This window comes from Sinocyclocheilus rhinocerous, unplaced genomic scaffold (assembly GCF_001515625.1).
Source record: "Sinocyclocheilus rhinocerous isolate Xijiao unplaced genomic scaffold, SAMN03320098_v1.1 scaffold887, whole genome shotgun sequence".
Taxonomy (NCBI): Eukaryota; Metazoa; Chordata; class Actinopteri; order Cypriniformes; family Cyprinidae; genus Sinocyclocheilus; species Sinocyclocheilus rhinocerous.
Window position 1 is genome coordinate 1,234,068 of NW_015634028.1, and position 18,906 is coordinate 1,252,973.

Consider the following 18,906-nt stretch of genomic DNA (forward strand, 5'->3'; position numbering starts at 1 on the left):
ACACTTCAGCAATAAACAAAGACACACAGGTGTTTGTCTAGAGTAATTTGTGCTTATTAGTACGGTTGAACTGGATCATCGAAGGTCAGAAGCAAAGACATTGGTTAATAGAATGGGATTAAATACATAAAGGATATTTGTGTTGTTTAACATTTAATTATTGCAGATTTGCGTCATATTCTGAGTTGCAATATTTTTATTCATTTTGAGGAATACTGAATTAATGCATATTCATATTTATTTTAGAACTACAGTAACATCTTCTGATTTATCTCAAGATGGGGACAGGAGAGCTGTCAATCAATAAATTGGAAACAAAAAGTAACTTGCATTACTTATTTGAAAAATTAACTCAGATATTCTCTTGTAAATTAAAAAGTAATGTGTTACTTTACTAGTTACTTGAAAAAAGTCATCTGATTACATTACTCGGGTTACTTGTAATGCGTTACCCCCAACACTGACAGTATGTGTGCGTGCATCTGATAATGTACTCTGCTAAGTCTGGTCACCGTTTAATATGTATTACTTTATTAATGCATTTTCATCCTTTTGCTCTTTCTTTCCCTCTCTTTCCTTTATTTTCAGCCTAACCCCATCATTCCATGCAATCTTCCTTCTCATGTTTTGATTCATTCTCTGGCAGAGCATGCTGGGATATTCTGGAGGGTCATCTTGCTCTTCTGGCTGTATGAGAATGAGGTCTTATAGCCATGAGACAGAACTGTAGTCTTAACAGAGGAATGAGAAGAACCTTTTGCTAAGAAATTCATTTTCACTGTGGCATCCATTACTGTTGTTGCCATAGAAACAAATTACTCAAGAAAACATGCAAGTAATATTTGGAGAGTTAGAATATTTAGTTTGTCTGTCGGTAATTTAAGTTTATGTATAGGACAATAACATAGCACGCCAGATAGCATGGTTACATTTTTTATTGTTGTGCCAGGTGCGCTATTGAGCACGTTTACTTTCAAAACCTATTACATGTCCATGGTAAAAAATTTGTGAGGTCGTATTGTGCAAGAAACTGCCAAAATATTTTGGTAACACTTTATAATAACTTTCATTAATAAATAATTAACAAGCATTATATAATGCTTAACAGATCATTAGTTAATATATATTTACATAGCTAGAAATATACGAGATAATGTGCTTGTTAATGTTTTCTAATGTACTTTTTAAAATTACCTAATGATTAACAAATCATTATTTAATTTAAATTAAAATGCTTACAAATGTCATTAAACTTTCAATTCATACGATCATGCACTTTTTAAAATCTACAAATAATTTTAACAGATATTATACAATGATGACAAGCTTATTTGTTAATGTACTTTTGAATGCTAACAAATGTCATTAAACTTCAGTTCACATATTACATAATGCTCTTTTTTACATTTACAAATGTTGTGAAAAAATAGCTTAATCAGTACTTTTAAGCTCTTTACTATTCACTGAACTATTCATGTTAACACATCGTTCATTAACTCATAATCACAGTCTGTAAAGCCATATATTTGGTCTTCATTTGTTGTGTAGACTTCTACTGTTTTCACGTCTTAACAAATCATTTATTATTTATTTGTTCATGTTTTTGCAGTACTCAATCTAAAGTGGAAACTATTCATTATTTGTAAATGTTTATAAACATTTACTAATCATTAGTGCATGTATTAGCAGTCATCTCAATGGCAAAAAGTGTCCCAAAGGTCCTGAATTCACCCTATTCACACATCTTAATTAATCATTTATTAATTATCTATTCATGTTTTTGCAGTACCTAATCTAAAGTGGAAACTATTCATCATTTGTAAATGTTTATATACCTTTACTAATCATTCAGTACCTTTTTGGGCATTGGACCTTTAGCTGCTGTAACAACATTTGTGTAAAGAGTGGTTAGTTAAGTTTAGCTAAATGCTTGCTAAAGATGTAAAACACATTGTAATTTTGGTACAATAGATGTTTTTTATTGCCTCAACACTTATATTAGTATACTATATCATTAAACAGGTTATTCATCGAATCATACATCAGCAGGAGAAAGCAAATCTTTTTTTTTTCAAGAAAATACTTGTTCATTTATAAAAACAATGTAATATAACAATACACATTTGACCCATTACCCAACCCTTAAACCTACCCATACCACCAAACCCTAACCTTACCTGTATCACACCTCAATAGCAGCAAAAGTGTTGTACATTAACAAAGCTTTTAATCATTGTGTAACATCTGTTAATATCATTTGTAGATTTTCAAGACGTGCATGATCATATGAATTAAATGTTTAATTACATTTGTAAGCATTGTAATTTACAATAATTATCTGATGATCATTAGGTAATGTTTAATAAGTTTAGTAAACATTAACAAGCACATTATCTCATGTTTCTAGCTGTGAATATACAGTATATTAACTAATGATCCGTTAACCATTATATAATGTTTGTTAATGATTTATTAATGAAAGTTATTATAAAGTGTTCTAATGATCTGCCACTGAGATTTTAATTGAAATGGAAAAAAAAATGTTGTTGGTGTTTTACTGCCTCTAGTGTTCAATTCAACTGGAAACTGCAGTGAAATGCACTGTATGTATAGGTATCACGTATTTCCAGTGAGCAATGGTTAATTGAAGGAGCCCATGGCTACTTTTCCTGATGTTCCCTATTCCATAAAAAAAAAAAAATGTACTCGGTTACTAACGTAACCTCGGTTCCCTGAAATTCAGGAACGAGTGCTGCATCTGCTAAGACGCTATGGGGAAAACTTATTTTTCTCCGAATACTGAAGCCTTTTCAATAATGCAGTGTAACTGTGTGGCCATTGGTTCGTGCAGTGAATTAAAAAAACAACCAATGGCTCGGCAGTGGAGCTGCACGAACCTATGGCGACAAAGCACGCCAGAACCCGCCAGAATGGGCGGGGCATCTGGCTATATAAGCAGGCTCTTCGCCATAGGATCCTCAGGTTACTTAGACTGAAGTGACGACTGAGTCGTGCAGCTACATAGCACGGCTAGCAACGCAGTACTCGTGCCCGTATCTCAGGGAACTGAGGTTACGTTAGTAACCGAGTATGTTCCCCATCGATACTTCACTCGTACTGCGTTTGCTAAGACGCTATGGGGAACCAGTACAATCCCGCTGTGCTATGCTAGAGGAACGACTAATACTTGAACTTGCCTTGAGCACCAAATGGGGCCCAGAGGGACCAAGCATTTCTCAGGGAAGCCCCGCAGGAGGCAATTGGGCCAAACTCGCAGAGGTCGGCCGGGCGCTGAGTTCCAAGATAAATTGTACAGCCTCGGAACCCAATGGGGGCCAAGAGCGTACAGTGAAGAAGGCAAACGCCTGAAGCACTGGTTTTGCCATATGGCCAGAGTAAGTCCGTTTAAGCAGAAAGGACCCAAGCCTGTAAGGCCGGGACATCCAGATAATAAAACCTGGTAAATGTGGACGGTGAGGCCCAGCTGGCCGCCTCACAAATTTCTGCAATGGACACACCGCTAGACCAAGCCCAGGAAGGGGCAACGCCTCTTTTTGAGTAGGCTCTTACTCCCATGGGGCATTGTAGGCCCAAAGAAGAGTACGCTAGTGCGATAGCATCGATTATCCATTTGGAAAGTCTCTGCGTCGTGACCGGAGACCCTTTTGTGCGGTCACCGAAGCATACAAAAAGCTGTTCTGACTGTCTGAACAGGGTGGAACGCTCAATATATATTCTCAATGCCCTGACGGGGCAGAGTAAATTCAGCTCTTGGTCCTGCTCCGAAGGAGGAAGCACCGAAAGAGCTGTTACCTGTGCTCTGAACGGAGTCAAGAGCACTTTAGGTACATAACCATGCCTCGGCTTCAGGATGACCATGGATTCGTTGGGCCCGAATTCGAGGCAGGTGAGGCTCACCAAGAGCGCCTGCAGATCTCCCATACTCTTTACCAATGCTAACGCAGAGCAGCAGAGCGGTTTTTAGCATCAGGGGCTCTGCTACATAGACCTTGAGCATGGAGGAGGAACGACCCTTATCCAACAGCTCTTGCAGGAAGGATAATATCAGAGATATGTCGCAGGAAAATGGGTCTGCGCCACGGGCCGTACACCAGGCGGAGAAGACAGACCATTTATGGGCATAGAGCCGCCTCGTAGAGGGTGCTCTAGCCTGAGTTATTGTATTTAGCATGCTCTCGGGGAGGTCCGCAAGCTCCCATCGAGAGGCCAGAGGTGCAGAGCCCACAGCTCGGGCTGGGGGTGCCATATCGTTCTGTTCGCCTGAGAGAGGAGGTCTTGTCTCAGGGGAATGGGCCACGGGGCTGCTAAGGAGCAGCCGAGACATCTCTGCAAACCAGTGTTGGTTCCTTCAGAGCGGGGCCACCAACAGAACCTTGTGTTCATGCTCCCTGATTCGCCTGATTACCTGTGGGATCAGGGCGATCGGGGGGAAAGCGTAAAGGAGAAGGTTGGGCCAGTCGTGGGCCAACGCATCCCTGTCCTTCGAAAGTAAATTGGGCAGTGAGAGTTGCCTTCTGAGGCGAAGAGGTCGACCTCTGCCTTGCCGAAGATCTCCCAGATTCTCTGAACCGTATGTGGGTGGAGCATCCACTCCTCTGAGGGAACGTTGCTCCTAGAGAGCATGTCTGCTCCTTGGTTCAACCTGCCCGGCACATGCACTGCTCTTAGTGAACGCAAGTTGAGCTGAGCCCATTCCAGGAGGCGCTCTACCAGAATGAAGAGGCGCTTCGAGGAGAGACCGCCCTGGCAATTTATATATGACACCACTGTCATGACTAGCACACGGTGTCCCCTTAGGTCTGGCAGAAAGGTGCGAAGGCCCAAACATACTGCCAGCATTTCCAGGCAGTTGATGTGAAGCCGACTCTCCTCTTTCGACCAATGGCCGAAAACTGGTTGGCCATCGCACAGCACTCCCCAAACCGTGTTGGAAGCTTCTGTCGAGGCCACCTTCCTTCTGCAGACCATTCCCAGGGGCACGCCCCGTTCCATCCACTGAGAGTCTTTCCAAGGGGCCAGAACTGCTACGCAGGCCCAGTTCACCTTGACTTGCATGCGTCCTTGACGCCAGTCGTGGGACGGAACTCGTGGTTTTCGCCAGTACTGAATTTTGTACTATTTTGACACTCTGGGGATGGCCTGCCAGGCCTCGGCCCGTGTGGCAAGGGATTGGGTTGGTTTGAGTGACAGGCCGCCTTGCGGGGACCCAAAGCTCGTGATAGGTGGAAGAGGAATTTTGCTCTCTTTTTGAAAATGTTTGTGTTTTATTTTTCTCGTGATAACAGCGATCGGTTGTGTGAATGGGCCCAGGGTTCACAACAGTATTTACCACAAACACATTACTGTCGGCACCCGGAAGTGAACAGGGTGCTTGGAGGCACAACAGAGGCTTCTTGGGGGGTGGTCCGGCGATGGTGAGACTTTGCCCCCTCCTCTTCCTGTCCCGCAGATCAGGTTGACGCCTGAGGCGCCAGGTCCAGCACTACCTTGGGCCGGGGTCCCTGGCGCTTAGGGAATGGTTAGCGTCTGGCCAAGCGGGAGCGATGTCGGGGCTCAGGCTGGCGGTGCAGCCGATGATGCGGGCTTCACGGGCTGCTGAGTCAGCGCCGTCTTGGGGCAACTGGCAGCAGCTGTAAAACTGGAGCGCTTTGGCAAGAAGTGTTGCATTGCCTGGGACGACTTCTGCGCAGCGGTGAAGCGCTCAGCGAACCCTTCCACCACAGGTCCAAACAGGCCAGAGGGGGAGACCGGGGAGTCGAGGAAGTGGACCTTATCCGCATCCTTGATCTCCGTGAGGGTCAACCATAGGTTGCACTCAAGCACCACAAGGCTGGCCATGGATCTGCCGATTGCCTAAGCCGTCATCTTCGTTGAACGCAAAGCCAGGTCGGTCGTGCTGCGCAGCTCCTTGAAAGCTGGGGGTTCGGTCCAGACTCATCCATGTTCTGGAGAAGTTTGGCCTGAAGGACCTGTAGGACCGCCATAGAGTGAAGCGCAGAGGCCGCTTGTCCAGCTGACCAGTAGGCTCGTCCAGCGAGCGCTGAAGTTGTCCTACACGGCTTGGACGGGTAGGCGGCCTTTGCCTTCCAGCCGATGGCCGTGGGCGGGGAGTGATGTTCGGCCACTGACTCATCCAGGGGAGGCAATCTGTCATACCCCTTTTCTTCTGCGCCGTCGACCGTTGTGAGGGCGGGTGAAGAGGAGGCACGCAAAGATCTGGTGATCTCATCATGGGCCTCTGGGAAGAACGGTGAAGCTCGTTGTCGAGGGGCTTGACGCCCAGACGCCCAAAACCCAGCTCTTGCTCATTTTTAGACAGGACGCGGAACAATTCGGCGTCCATGCCCTTGCTGGCAGCGCTGGGCTCTGCAGACGGCAGGGGGGCGGGGTCGAAAGACGAGCCCGACAGCTCCTCCGCCTCTGAAGCAGCCAGAGACACACTGTCGTTCATGGCACACTCACTGCCACCGTAGGAGACCAGATCGCTCGCAGCCACAGAGGGATGCTGGTCCAGGTGAGAGAAGAGGATGGGGGAAGCCTCTCTATGTGGAGAGAGTGAGGCACGCGGGGGATCAGCCAGTGTGGGCTCACTCGTCACCGAGCACCGAGATCCTCTGCCCCGCTGCTTTTTCCTCACAGACTGCTTGGAGGAAGAAAGCGGGAGGGCACGAGGGGCGGAGTTGCTTTCTGAAAAGAAAGCTATCCGTGAGCACAGAGAGGTGAGACTCATATCCTCGCAATGAGGACATTCTGTCTCGGTGCAGCTTCAGCGCGGGCAGCTCCCAAGCATGAAATGCACTCGCCGTGACCGTCAGAGGCGTGTGACAGTAGCGGCGTGGCATTTGAAACAATGTCGGAAATTTGCTCAGAAATTTGCTCTTATAGGAATCGCCGGATAGTGGCAGGGGACCGGGAAGACCACAGCTGCTGCAGACGCTAAATGTGGCTGAAGAGCGGCGAAGTCAGCCGAGCAGGAATACTGTCAGTATAATACTTATACTGCCCAAATCCCAAAAGACTGAATTCTCACCTCATATTATCAGGGGAACTCCTCTGCTTTTAGTCTATTGGTATGAAGGACTGGATTTGTGTGTGTCAGCTCCACTCACCTTCATTTTCTAGCTGTTATTTAAAGGATGTTACAAACACTTTCCAGTCACTGCCTCTCTTTGAACCCTGAGTAATGCAAGTTATTGCTCCCTGTTTATTTCTGCTTTAGTGATTCTGTATACACTTGAGTTTAGGGGTTTCTTGTCAAAAAGACAGGATTAAAGAAAGACAGAAGAAGAAGAAGAAGAAGAAGAATTAAGTAGAAGAAGACATTTTGCATGACAAAATCTCTCTTTGTCTGTTAACACTGAACCGTTACACTGGAATTCATGCTCAGCTTCAGTGAACAGTAAATACTGCCCTCTTTGATTTGGCTGACCATATCAGTTATTTTGACATTGACGAGATCGACCGCCAAGGCAACTCAGATGACAAAGTCAGTTATCTTGGTGTTAGACATGCTTTGGGTGAATGCTAGGGTGTTGTTAGGTAGTTGCTAGGGTGTTCTGTGTGGTTGATAGGAGGTTGCTTACTGACTGAAGTAAAAAACTAAATCACCCACCACCGCATTTCTATTACATTCTGGTTTCCAAAAATGATTCTAAATATGATTTGAATGTAGGTATATGTGATTTTCTGTGATATTTACAAAAGCTCTTTTATTTACTTCTGATCCCTATAATAATAATAATAATAATAATAACACAACCTCTGATGCAATATCTCCAAAGCATTGCAATGCAAGCAATATATCTATATATCTAACATGCATCTAAACAAAACAAAGTAAAGTGACATGTGGCCAAGTATGGTAACCCATACTCGGAATTAGTGCTCTGCATTTATCCCATCCAAAGTGCACACAGCGTGAACACACACCCGGAGCAGTGGGCAGCCATTTTTTGCTGTGGCGTCCGGGGAGCAGTTGGGGGTTCGGTGCCTTGCTCAAGGGCACCTCAGTCGTGGTATTGAAGGTGGGAGAGAGCGCTGTACCATTAGGCCACGACTTCTGAATGCCAGATTTAAATGTAATCCAGTTTTAGAATATCCAGACACTATTCAGATATGATACATGGTAATGGAGCTCCACAGTCTATAGCAATTATGAAGCTTGTCTTAGCAAACAAAGATTCCATAGTTTATCAACGATTGCAGGCAAGGGTGCCCTCTGCTGACTGATTTTACTGTTACATTTATTTGCTTTGAACCTTATAAACATCAAGACACTGTTTTTGTAGAGTGATTTAGTGTTTAGTCAAATCAGCACATGGGAAGTCTCCTTTCTCTGCCATCTCAGTTATATTTATAAAATACAATTTTTCTTCAAGGGAAATATATTGATATTTTGTGCTATATACTGTGTTGTTTACTGAGTTATACACTTAGTCGGTTTAGAAATGAAATCTTGTTGTGCATATTTGAATGATCAGAGGAGAACTCAAGGCACAGGGCTTCAGATGACTTGATTACTTTTCTTACTGCTGTCACCCACAGAGCTGACAGGGTTGTTCATTAAATTATACTGTATGTTTGATGCACAGAGGAATTTCCCCACACTTATAGTATACTCTACATTGCAATGCAGCCCTGCATCCAGCTGAACACGATCAAACATGTGTTTTATAGGATGCTACTGGCTACGAAACATCCAGAGTGCGTTTTTACAACCAACACTTTTCATGACTTGGGGAAATAGTGGTGACTGAGTGTGTTATAACCCTCAGACTGTTGTGCTACTGATTGCAGATAAACTGTCTTTTGTTTATTAATGACATTAACATATGATTGTCAGAGAACAGCTTTGGATGCAAGAGCTGTGCATGTGTACATGGCCAAGATTGGGTTTCCATAGAAACACAGTGTTGTAGTTTTGATTGCATAAACCCCATTGCTTATGTTTGACATTATTAGTGGTGTTTGCAAGCATTGCTGTTACTATTCTTTTTACATAGGTTTAGTGATTTAAACAAAGCCCAAAAATAAACTCTTGTGACTTAAATTATGCAGCTAAATGATACCTCAAATCATTCAGCTTGTAGAGGAAATAGATAAACATGAAAGGTGGGACACATGGGCATATATACTTTGGAGTGGATTATATTTACTTGGACTACTTTAGTTTCCTCAAACCTTTGCATGATTACTATTCAACAATCTAAAGGAAAAACTTAATAGACAGAAAATTAGACAGTACTGTGCAAAAACGTCTCTACTTTATGTAACCATGGTTCTCCAAGAGAGAAAGAGACGCTGTGTCAGAATGCTTTGGGAACACCTGTGCGTGACTGCGTCCTGAAGCACGTCTGAAATCAGTCCAATAGAGTGGCGAGACGTCACGGGCTGGGTGATGTAATGATCAGGAAGCTTCTTCATTAGCTTCTGATAGGTCGCAGTGATGCAGGAATATGGCAGGGAAACGCAATGTCTTGTTCCCTCGCGGGGAACCGTGGTTACATATGTAACCTTGAGACATTCCCCTTCAAGGTAACTCACACTGTGTCGGAACGATTTGGGAATGACAATACCCACACCGCCATGCTGACAAATGCCTGTCTAGTGTGAAGTCATACGCGCACAGCTAAGACGGAAGAGTCCGGAGTGGATCCCATGTCTAGGTCATAAAACTTGACAAAAGTAAGCGGGGATGACCAACTCACTGCATCACATACTGTATATCCTACAAGGAAACACCAGAGAAAAAGGCTGACATACTCCTAGTTGAGTGAGCTCTGACCCCCAAGGGTGAACGAAATGGACCAAACGGACAAAAGCAGACGAAAAGTTGATCTGATTTTTTTCACAGGCCAGCTCTGTGGACGTAAGCGTCCATTGCTCTGACTGTAGACATTAAATTAAGCTTTTCCTGGTCTGAGCTTCTAAAAAGGGGGAGGACCTGTGGAACCTTAGTGGGCACCTTTGGAATTTAACCAGGCCTCAGGGCCTGAAGATCACCATCTCTCTTGAGAGATGAAATGGCTAAGAGAAACACTGTTTTAAGTGTTAAAATAAATCCAGGAACCTCCTCTATAGGTTCAAAAGGAGCTCTACACAGTCTTTCTAGGACAATGGACAAATATCAGGCTGGGATTCTAGTGTGAGTTGCAGGCCTCAGCCTCAGCCTCAAAGCCATTAGGCAGTTGTGGCCTAATGGATAGAGAGTCAGACTTGTAACCCAAAAGTCATGGGTTCGAGTCTCAGATCCGGCAGGGATTGTAGGTGGGGGGAGTGAATAACCAGTGCTCTCTTCCACCCTCAATACCACGACTGAGGTGAGACCCTTGAGCAAAGCACCGAACCCACCACTGCTCCCGGGGCGCTGCAGCAATATGGCTGCCCACTGCTCCGGGTGTGTGTCCACGGTGTGTGTGTGTGTTCACTACTGTGTGTGTGTGCACTTTGATGGGTTAAATGCAGAGCACAAATTCCGGGTATGGGTCACCATACTTGGCCACACGTAACGTCACTTCAAAGCACCACGGAGGAAATGTGTCACCAACGGGTTCCTCCCTAAAGACTGATCACCTAAAGGGTGTTTCGTTTCAAGGCAAGTCACCTTTATTTGTATCATGGGAACTAGACAAGTCCTCTGCACCTGTGTTGCCCCCCCCCCCGACTGAGCCTGGTTTCTCCCAAGGTTTTTTCTAAATTTCTGTCACCGATGGAGTTTTGGTTCCTTGCCACTGTCGCCTTTGGCTTACTTAGTTGGGGATGATTGACTGATTGCACAGACACTATTGGACAGTATTGTATAAAGCGCTATACAAATAAAGGTGACTTGACTTGACTAGCGCTTTATACTATACTGATTGTGTCAAAGCAGCTTTACAGTGTCAAACAGGAAAATATTTTGTCACTAATGCAAGACAATAACAAAGAGTCATTTTTCCAGCTAAATTCAGTTCATTGATGATTCAGTGATGTCATGATTCAGCTCTCTTCCAATAATTTCTGTGCAATCAGTCAGTCAAGCGTCCCCAACTAAGCAAGCCAAAGCCAACAGTGGCAAGGAACCAAAACTCCATCTGTGACAGGAATGGAGAACAAACCTTGGGAGAAACCAGGCTCAGTTGGGGGCACAGTTCTCCTCTGGCCAGACGAAACAGCATGGCGTGGTTTAATTCCATTCTGCAACACAGGTGCAAAGGACTTGTTTATTTCCCGTGGTCTTGTGCCGATGGTCGTCGAGGTGACCAGGTCTTCGCAGGGGACCTGTCTCTGGGGTGCATCTAGTTGACATGGTCTTCACTGACATTCAGGGCTGTAGAGGTCATCTCTAGGTGCTGATCCACCATCTGGTCTGGATATGGACTGGATCTGGGTGGCTACGGTGACCATCTGATCTGGATACAGACTGGATCTGTATGGCTATGGTGACCTCGGAATAAGAATGAAAGAGACTAATATTAGCGTAGATGCCATTCCTCTTACGATGTAGTGAGTACAGCGGATGTTATGGGAATTGTTCCCGGTTCCGGTTGGCATAACTAATGCAGCCTAACAGTCATTTAACGGATTTGAATTATAGATATGTGATAGTGTATTATGTGAATGCCAGGAGATAGGTCTTTAATCTAGATTAAAACTGACAGAGTTGATAGAACTAGGCTAATATGGTGGTACTTCCTGATTCTAGTAAGAACTCTAGCTGCTGCAGTTTTGTACCAGCTGGAGTTTGTTTATTAAGCGCGCAGAGCAACCACCCAATAAAGCATTACAATATTCTAACCTGGAGATCATGAACGCATTAATTAATATTTCTGCAATTGACATTGAGAGCATAGGTCGTAATTTAGATATATTTTTAAGATGGAAAAATTCTGTTTTTACAAATGCTAGAAACATGGTTTTCAAAGGAAAGATTGTTATCAAATATCACATCTAGGTTCCTAACTGATGGAATTAATGAAGAATTAACAGAGCACCCATCAAGTGCTTTTTTTTTAATTTAGCAGTAGGAAATTACTAGTCATCCAGTTTTTTATATTAACTATGGATTATGTTAGATGTGCGAATTTGTATGTTTCATCTGGCATATAGCTGAGTATCATCAGTATAACAGTGAAAGCTAACACCATGTTTCTTGATGATATCTCCCAAGGATAACATGTAAAGTGTGAAAAACAACGGTCCTAGTACTGAGCCTTGTGGCACTCCGTACTGTACTTGTGATTGATATGATATCTCTCCATTCATTGCTATGAATTGATGATGGTCAGATAAGTAAGATCTGAACCATGACAATGCAGTTCCACTAATGCCAACATAATTTTGTAGTCTACTCAAAAGAATGTTGTTGTCGATGCAGCGCTAAAATCAAGAGCACTAATAGAGAAATACAACCAAGATCGGATGATAAGAGCAAGTCATTTGTAACTCTGATGAGAGCAGTCTCAGTACTATGATACAGTCTAATTCCTGACTGGAAACCTTCACAGATACCATTTCTCTCTAAGATAGCTGAGAGGATACTGCCTTTTCTGGTATTTTTGACAGAAAAGGGAGATTTGAGATAGGCCTGTAATTAACTAATTCTCCAGGATCAAGTTGTTGTTTTTAATAAGAGGATTAATACCAGCCAATTTGAAGATTTTGGGGACATATCCTAGCGACATTGACAAACTAATAATATTCAGAAGAGGATCTATGACTTCTGGAAGTACCTATTTTAGTAGCTTAGATGGAATGGGGTCTAACATACATGTTGTAGGTTTTGATGATTTGACAAGTTTATACAATTCTTCTTTTCCTATAGCATAGAATGAGTCGAATGATTCCTCATGGGATCTATAGTGCATTATCTGATGCGATGCTGTAGCTGATGACTGCACGGTTAGAATTTTATCTCTAATATTATCGATCTTGGAAGTAAAGAAGTTCATAAAGTCATTACTGCTGTGCTGTTGGGAAATGTCTGCGTCTGTTGATGCTTTATTTTTCATTAATTTAGCCACTGTATTGAATAAATGCCTGGGGTTGTGTTTGTTCTCTTCTAAGAGAAACGAAATGTAAGTAGATCTTGCAGTTTGTAGGGCTTTTCTTTAAGTAGAAGTACTTTCCCGTCGCTTTCTCTTTAAGGCACAAGTGTGCTCATTATATCATGGTGGTAAGAAGCTATGGCTGCCACGTACACCTTTCAGGTAGAGGGAATCAACCCTGTGGAGAACCCCTCCTGCAGGAACTCCACCACTGAACCAACCTGGCAGTTAACTGGGTCCTGCTGATGGCAACTGCACCAATAAGTGAACAGGGCCCACTTCAAGGAGTACAGTTTCCTCATGGTGGGAGCTCTGGAGTGGAGAACGGTCTCAACAATCTCAGTTGAAGGACCGGAATCTATGATGTGGGCCCCCTCAGAGGCCATACCCACAGTTTCCATAACTCCGAGCGAGGGCGCACAATTGTGCTGCCTGCCTGAATCAGAAGGTCTCTCCTGACCAGAATCTCCCACGGAGAGCTGTTGAGGAGTGACACAAGGTCTGAGAACCATACTCAGGTCGGCCAGAACAGGGCTGCTAGCAGCAGACAAGCCCCATCCTGGTGAACTCTCTCCAGAACTCCCGGGAGCAGAGCAATCGGGGAAAAGGTGAACAGGCGCTGCCTCGGCCCCATCTACACCATAGCATCCAGTCCCAGAGTAGCTGGATGTGTTAGGGAGAACCAGAGTGGACAATGTGAGGTCTGTCGAGATGCATCCAAGTCCACCTGAGCTTGGCCGAGCTCCCTCCAAATCTGCTCCAAATGGGTTGCCCCTATGGGAAAACTCCTTGTTCCTGAGCCACCACTGCAAAGGTCACAGCAGGGCAAAAGGTATCACGTTGGACGCTGCTGCCATCAGACCTAACAGACTCTGAAACTGTTTTTTAGTGAATGACTGGTCTAGCTTGACACTAGATACGAGCAGGAGACAGTCGTGCCTGCATTGTTATCAAATCCCACACCAAGACAAGATCTCTTGAGGAGATCACACATGCAAATTTCGCACACGCTTCAGGATGCAGAGGCGTTCCCAAAGCATTCCGACACAGTGCAAGTTCTCTTAAAAGGGAATTTAGTTACATTGTAATACAATATAACATTTATACAGTATACACACACACACACACACACACACACAATATATACCAATATAGTGTTACTCTTATGAACAGTCAAATGAACAGAGTGTACAGTACACAGCACTTTTCTCTAATCCTCATTTGAAATATTTCTAATGTTTAAAAAAGTGTTATGAAAGGAATTTTGATGAGTTAAGGTTTGTCTGCTCAGGAAGACATTTTTTACTTGAAAATCAGAAGACTAAAATACTTAGCCCATAAGTCAGCTGGCTGAAGGCAGCCTGGGCTGTGCTGATAACATGGGCTTTTGCTTCTGTTCTTGTGAGAGTTTTATTGATTCTCTTCCTCTGTATTACTTTTTGTATTGAGGACATATGCTTTTCATCACTGACATTGTACTTTTTTTTTTATTGAGGTCGGATATAAGCAAGATCAAACTAGATTCTGTTCACTGGAAGGACACAAATATTGATCTCATTTCATGTGACCCTCATTTTATTAGTTAAATCAGGATATATCAGTAATATAACAAAATAAATAAATCTCTTCTTTCATTTTTTATTATTTTTCACTGCCATACACAGTGGACCACTGATAAAATTCAACTTCAACTCAACTTTTATTGTCATTCTTCCACAAACACAGTATACAGAAGAACGAAATGTCATTTCTGACGGACCAAGGTGCAAGGACACTGACAAAACAAGTATGCACACGTGTTCATGACAACAGGAATTAGACATAAGAGCACATTAAATATAACGAGCAATAAACATGACGCGCACAATAAATATAACAAGGCAGAAGTGCTGAATGAGGTATAAATGTGAAATTGTAGGAATGTAAGAGATGTTAGAAGTGTAAGAATAAAGTGCTTATTCACAATTGAGGTGGCTCAGATCAGATATTATGTTAGAAAAGTGTTCTTTAATGCACATTGGGTGAGTTGAGTGTGCATGTATGTAAACTGACCATTGTGCAGTTGTGAAAGAGTGTCTATAGTGCACAGCTAAGTGAAAGTGCAGAGTGCAGATGTATGCGAATGTCCATTGGAGTGTTTTCTTTTTCTTTTCTGTAGACATGGGATGGCATGGGAAGGCAGTTTATGATGGGATTAGGATGCTGGGTGGTATCAGCTTATTCAGGATTCTGACAGCCTGGGAAAAAAGCTGTTGCAGAACCTTAGTCTTCTGCCTGATGGCAGAGGGTCAAACAGTTGGTGGGAGGGGTGAGATGAATCTTTCACAATGGCAGAGGCTCTGCGTACACAGCGTGCCTGATAGATGTCCTGGATAGAGGGGAGGGAGACTTGGCATCAGCAAACTTGACAACGAGGTTGGATTCTGACTTGGCTGTGCAGTCGTAGGTGAGCAGCGTGAACAGCAGTGGACTGAGAACACAGCCTTGAGGGGCACCTGTGCTTAATGTGATAGTGCCTGATGTTCTGCCACCCATGCGCACTGACAGTGGTCTCTCTGTCAGGAAGTCTAGAATCCAGTTGCAGAGTGGCGTGTTGAGACCCAGTAGAGAGAGTTAACTCACTAGTTGCTCTGGAATGATTGTATTGAACGCTGAGCTAAAGTCAATCAACAGCATTCTGACATATGATTCTTTTGTGTCCAGATGTGATAAGACGGAGTGCAGTATGTAGGAGATAGCATCATCTGTAGAGCGGTTGGGGCGGTATGCAAATTGTAGAGGGTCTAGTGAAGAGGGCAAAGTGGAGTGGATGTGTCTTTTGACCAGACGTTCAAAGCACTTCATTGTGATGGGAGTCAGTGCTACAGGGCGATAATCATTGAGACATGTCACCGGCTTAGGCACCAGTGAAGCTGAAGCCAGACAGAGCACCTGCTCCTCAGAGGCACCGGGATGATGGTGGTCTTTTTGAAGTACGCAGGGACCACAGCCTGACTCAGGGAGATGTTGAAGATGTCAGTGAAGACATCTGCCAGCTGGTCAGCACAGTCCCTGAGCACTCTTCCTGGAATGTTGTCTGGGCCTGCAGCAGTCCGTGGATTGACTCTAGATAATGGCCTCCTTACGTCAGCTGAAGCCAGACAGAGCACCTGCTCCTCAGGAATGGGCATGGATTTAAGTGCCTGTGTGTCATTCAGAGCTTCAAACCGTGCATAGAAATCACAACCCGATCTCATGAAAGTGCGTATAAATAGTACGCCAAATAAAAACGAAAACTCGTGGTATTGATACGCAAAAATTGACTTTGGGGTGTATATCCCACGTGGTGGGTAGGATTAGGATTGTGGGGTAGATGCGTATCATATGTATGCGAAAACTGCGTATCATATGCACGGCTACAAATTTCGTATCATATGCACACGAAAACTGCGTATTACATGCACGCCAAACAAGTGCGTATCATATGCACGCCAAAGTCCCTTTTTGCGAATCAATACCACGTGTTTTTAATTTTTATTTGGCGTACTATTTATACGCATTTTCATGAGACTGGGCTCAAAAATCATTCAACAAATCAGGGAGGTGGGTGTCACTGTTGTTGGCACAACAATTTAATACACCTGTTAATACACAAGACAACAAATCCTCAGTCTTTGCAAACCTTTTATGTATGAGATTTTTTCATGGTTTTGTTAGTAGATTTATATTGCATACATTGTTACATGTGAATTTATGCATAAAGCACTAAAGCTAATATTGCATGTAAATTGTGTCAAGATATGACAATTAATCACTTGAAAGCAAAGCCTCTTCACCACTTTCATAAGGTCCAGAGAGACAGAGCAAAATGTAGCTAATCTGATTCTCCTAATCTGTTTCTATTTGTTCTGGCTTGATAAGGTAAAGATGGTGCCTGAATGTTTAAACATTGTGAGACAATAGAAAGTGAGGCCTGGCAAGATTTACATTCATGGCTTGTTGTGATCCAGTCAATTATGACTTTTTTTCTCCATAAGAGGAAATACAGTTGCACCACTGATATATAAATCATAGAATTTTGAATAATTTGGAAACTGAATAGTATTAAATTATAGTTATGATATAGCTGGTCGTACACAACCACTGAAGTTTAGTCTATGAAAAAAAGGAAGCAACAGCACCAACAGAAAGATTAGAAAAAGTGATTATATGTTGCACTTTCTGTAGCATTTACTTTAAGTCAGAAGGTTAAGGATTAAGGTTAAGGATAAACTGGTTGCTGAAAAAAAATATCTTTAAGCTAGGGTCAAGTAAACATACAATGTTTAATTTTAGTGGTTCAGACTGAATTAATATTTAATACATAGAGCTTGGAGTTTAGAAAAAAATATTAGCCAGAATGTTTGAGGAATATCATTACTGTGCTGTACTGTTCTAATAAAGAATTGAGTATGATACTCTTCAGAGTGCAGCAGTGCTTTTCCTAACTGAGTTAGATTGATTAATCTTTGACTGCTTCATTCATTACTCCATCTGTTCCTTTTCATGTATTTTCTCTGATAGGCATGACTTGTCAAGCACGGACGTCGTACACAGAGGACGAGGTGCTGTGGGGCCACAGATTTTTCCCAGTCATCTCTCTGGAGGAGGGCTTCTTTAAAGTGGATTATTCTCAGTTCCACGCCACATTTGAGGTTCCCACACCTCCCTACAGTGTGAAAGAGCAGGATGAGGCATTACTCATGTCCTCTCCGCTCATGGCCCCGTCACTGTGCAATAGCAGAGAAAAGAACAACTCCCTGGACTGCCTGGAACTGCTGGAGGATCAGGAGAGCACGACCAAATTACCAGCCAAGGTGCAGAAGATGACAGGTAGAGACGGGCTGCCCAGGAAGCTCCTGAGAATGAGCTCCACCACATCAGAAATGACATACAGCCTTGGCGAACTGCCCATGAAGCTCCAACGCATCAGTTCTGTGCCTGGGGTCTCAGAGGAAAAGCAGGTTACCAAGACAACTAAGATTGCTACAGAGGCCATCAGCAAATCGGTTGCGGACTTGCCACCAAAACTGCAAAGAATGGCTGGGGGAGGAGGCCGCATGGACGGGCACCTCCCTCCCAAACTCAGAAAGATGAACTCTGATCGTTTCACATAGAATAACTTTATTCTTCAGCTGCTGTCAAAAGGGCCCTCATTTCATTTGAGATGTTAATAAGCATGTATATACAGTATAGACAGATAAACCATATATGCTGTATTAATGAAGTAGGTTAACATAATTCTAAATGTCTGTTCCTGTGGTGGCTTCACATACAGTGAACAGACTCATTCAGGTTGTTGTTACTACAAGCACAATCTGGTATGGATGACACCCTCAAGTGCATGTAAAAATATCTCTCTCCCTCTGATGGCATGACAAGCTGTACATATTTATGTGCCAAGGAAATGTTAGCAAATATTCATTTCTCCAAGCCATATGGCGATATAGCAGACAGCTCCTATGTGGCTAATTAGGAGTTATTTAAGTCACACAGTTGCATTGTTTAATACCTGTTTACTGAGCTTATGTTACAATGCATGTTTAACTTAACAAAGGTGATAAATAGATGTTCAGACGTACGTACACTAATTCATTGTTTCAGTTTTCATACATGCTTTATTTGGATTTTTCCTGTGCATGGTTGTTAACTGATATACCAGTAATGCCAATAATCGTCTTACAGCATAAATACATACTTAGTTTATTAATTATTTAGAATAGTAACCCTATTGAACACAGAACAAACAACACTATTGAGAATTATCAATGAATACTTGGCTGTGGTAAGCTTTTTATGGTTTTGATTTTTATTGAGAATATTGGGGGGGGGGGGGGGAGCG

General features: G+C 43.2%; 1 protein-coding gene across 1 annotated transcript in view; it reads left to right on the forward strand.

Annotated features, from left to right (window-relative positions):
- kcnj3a (potassium inwardly rectifying channel subfamily J member 3a) overlaps positions 1-18,886 on the forward strand; it is a 50,470-nt gene extending 31,584 nt beyond the window's left edge. The window contains exon 4 of the mRNA XM_016559103.1: positions 17,589-18,886. Coding sequence (XP_016414589.1) covers positions 17,589-18,181 — 593 coding nt within the window. The 3' untranslated portion in view covers positions 18,182-18,886. The remainder of the gene's footprint in view (positions 1-17,588) is intronic.
- The last annotated feature ends 20 nt before the right edge of the window (positions 18,887-18,906 follow it).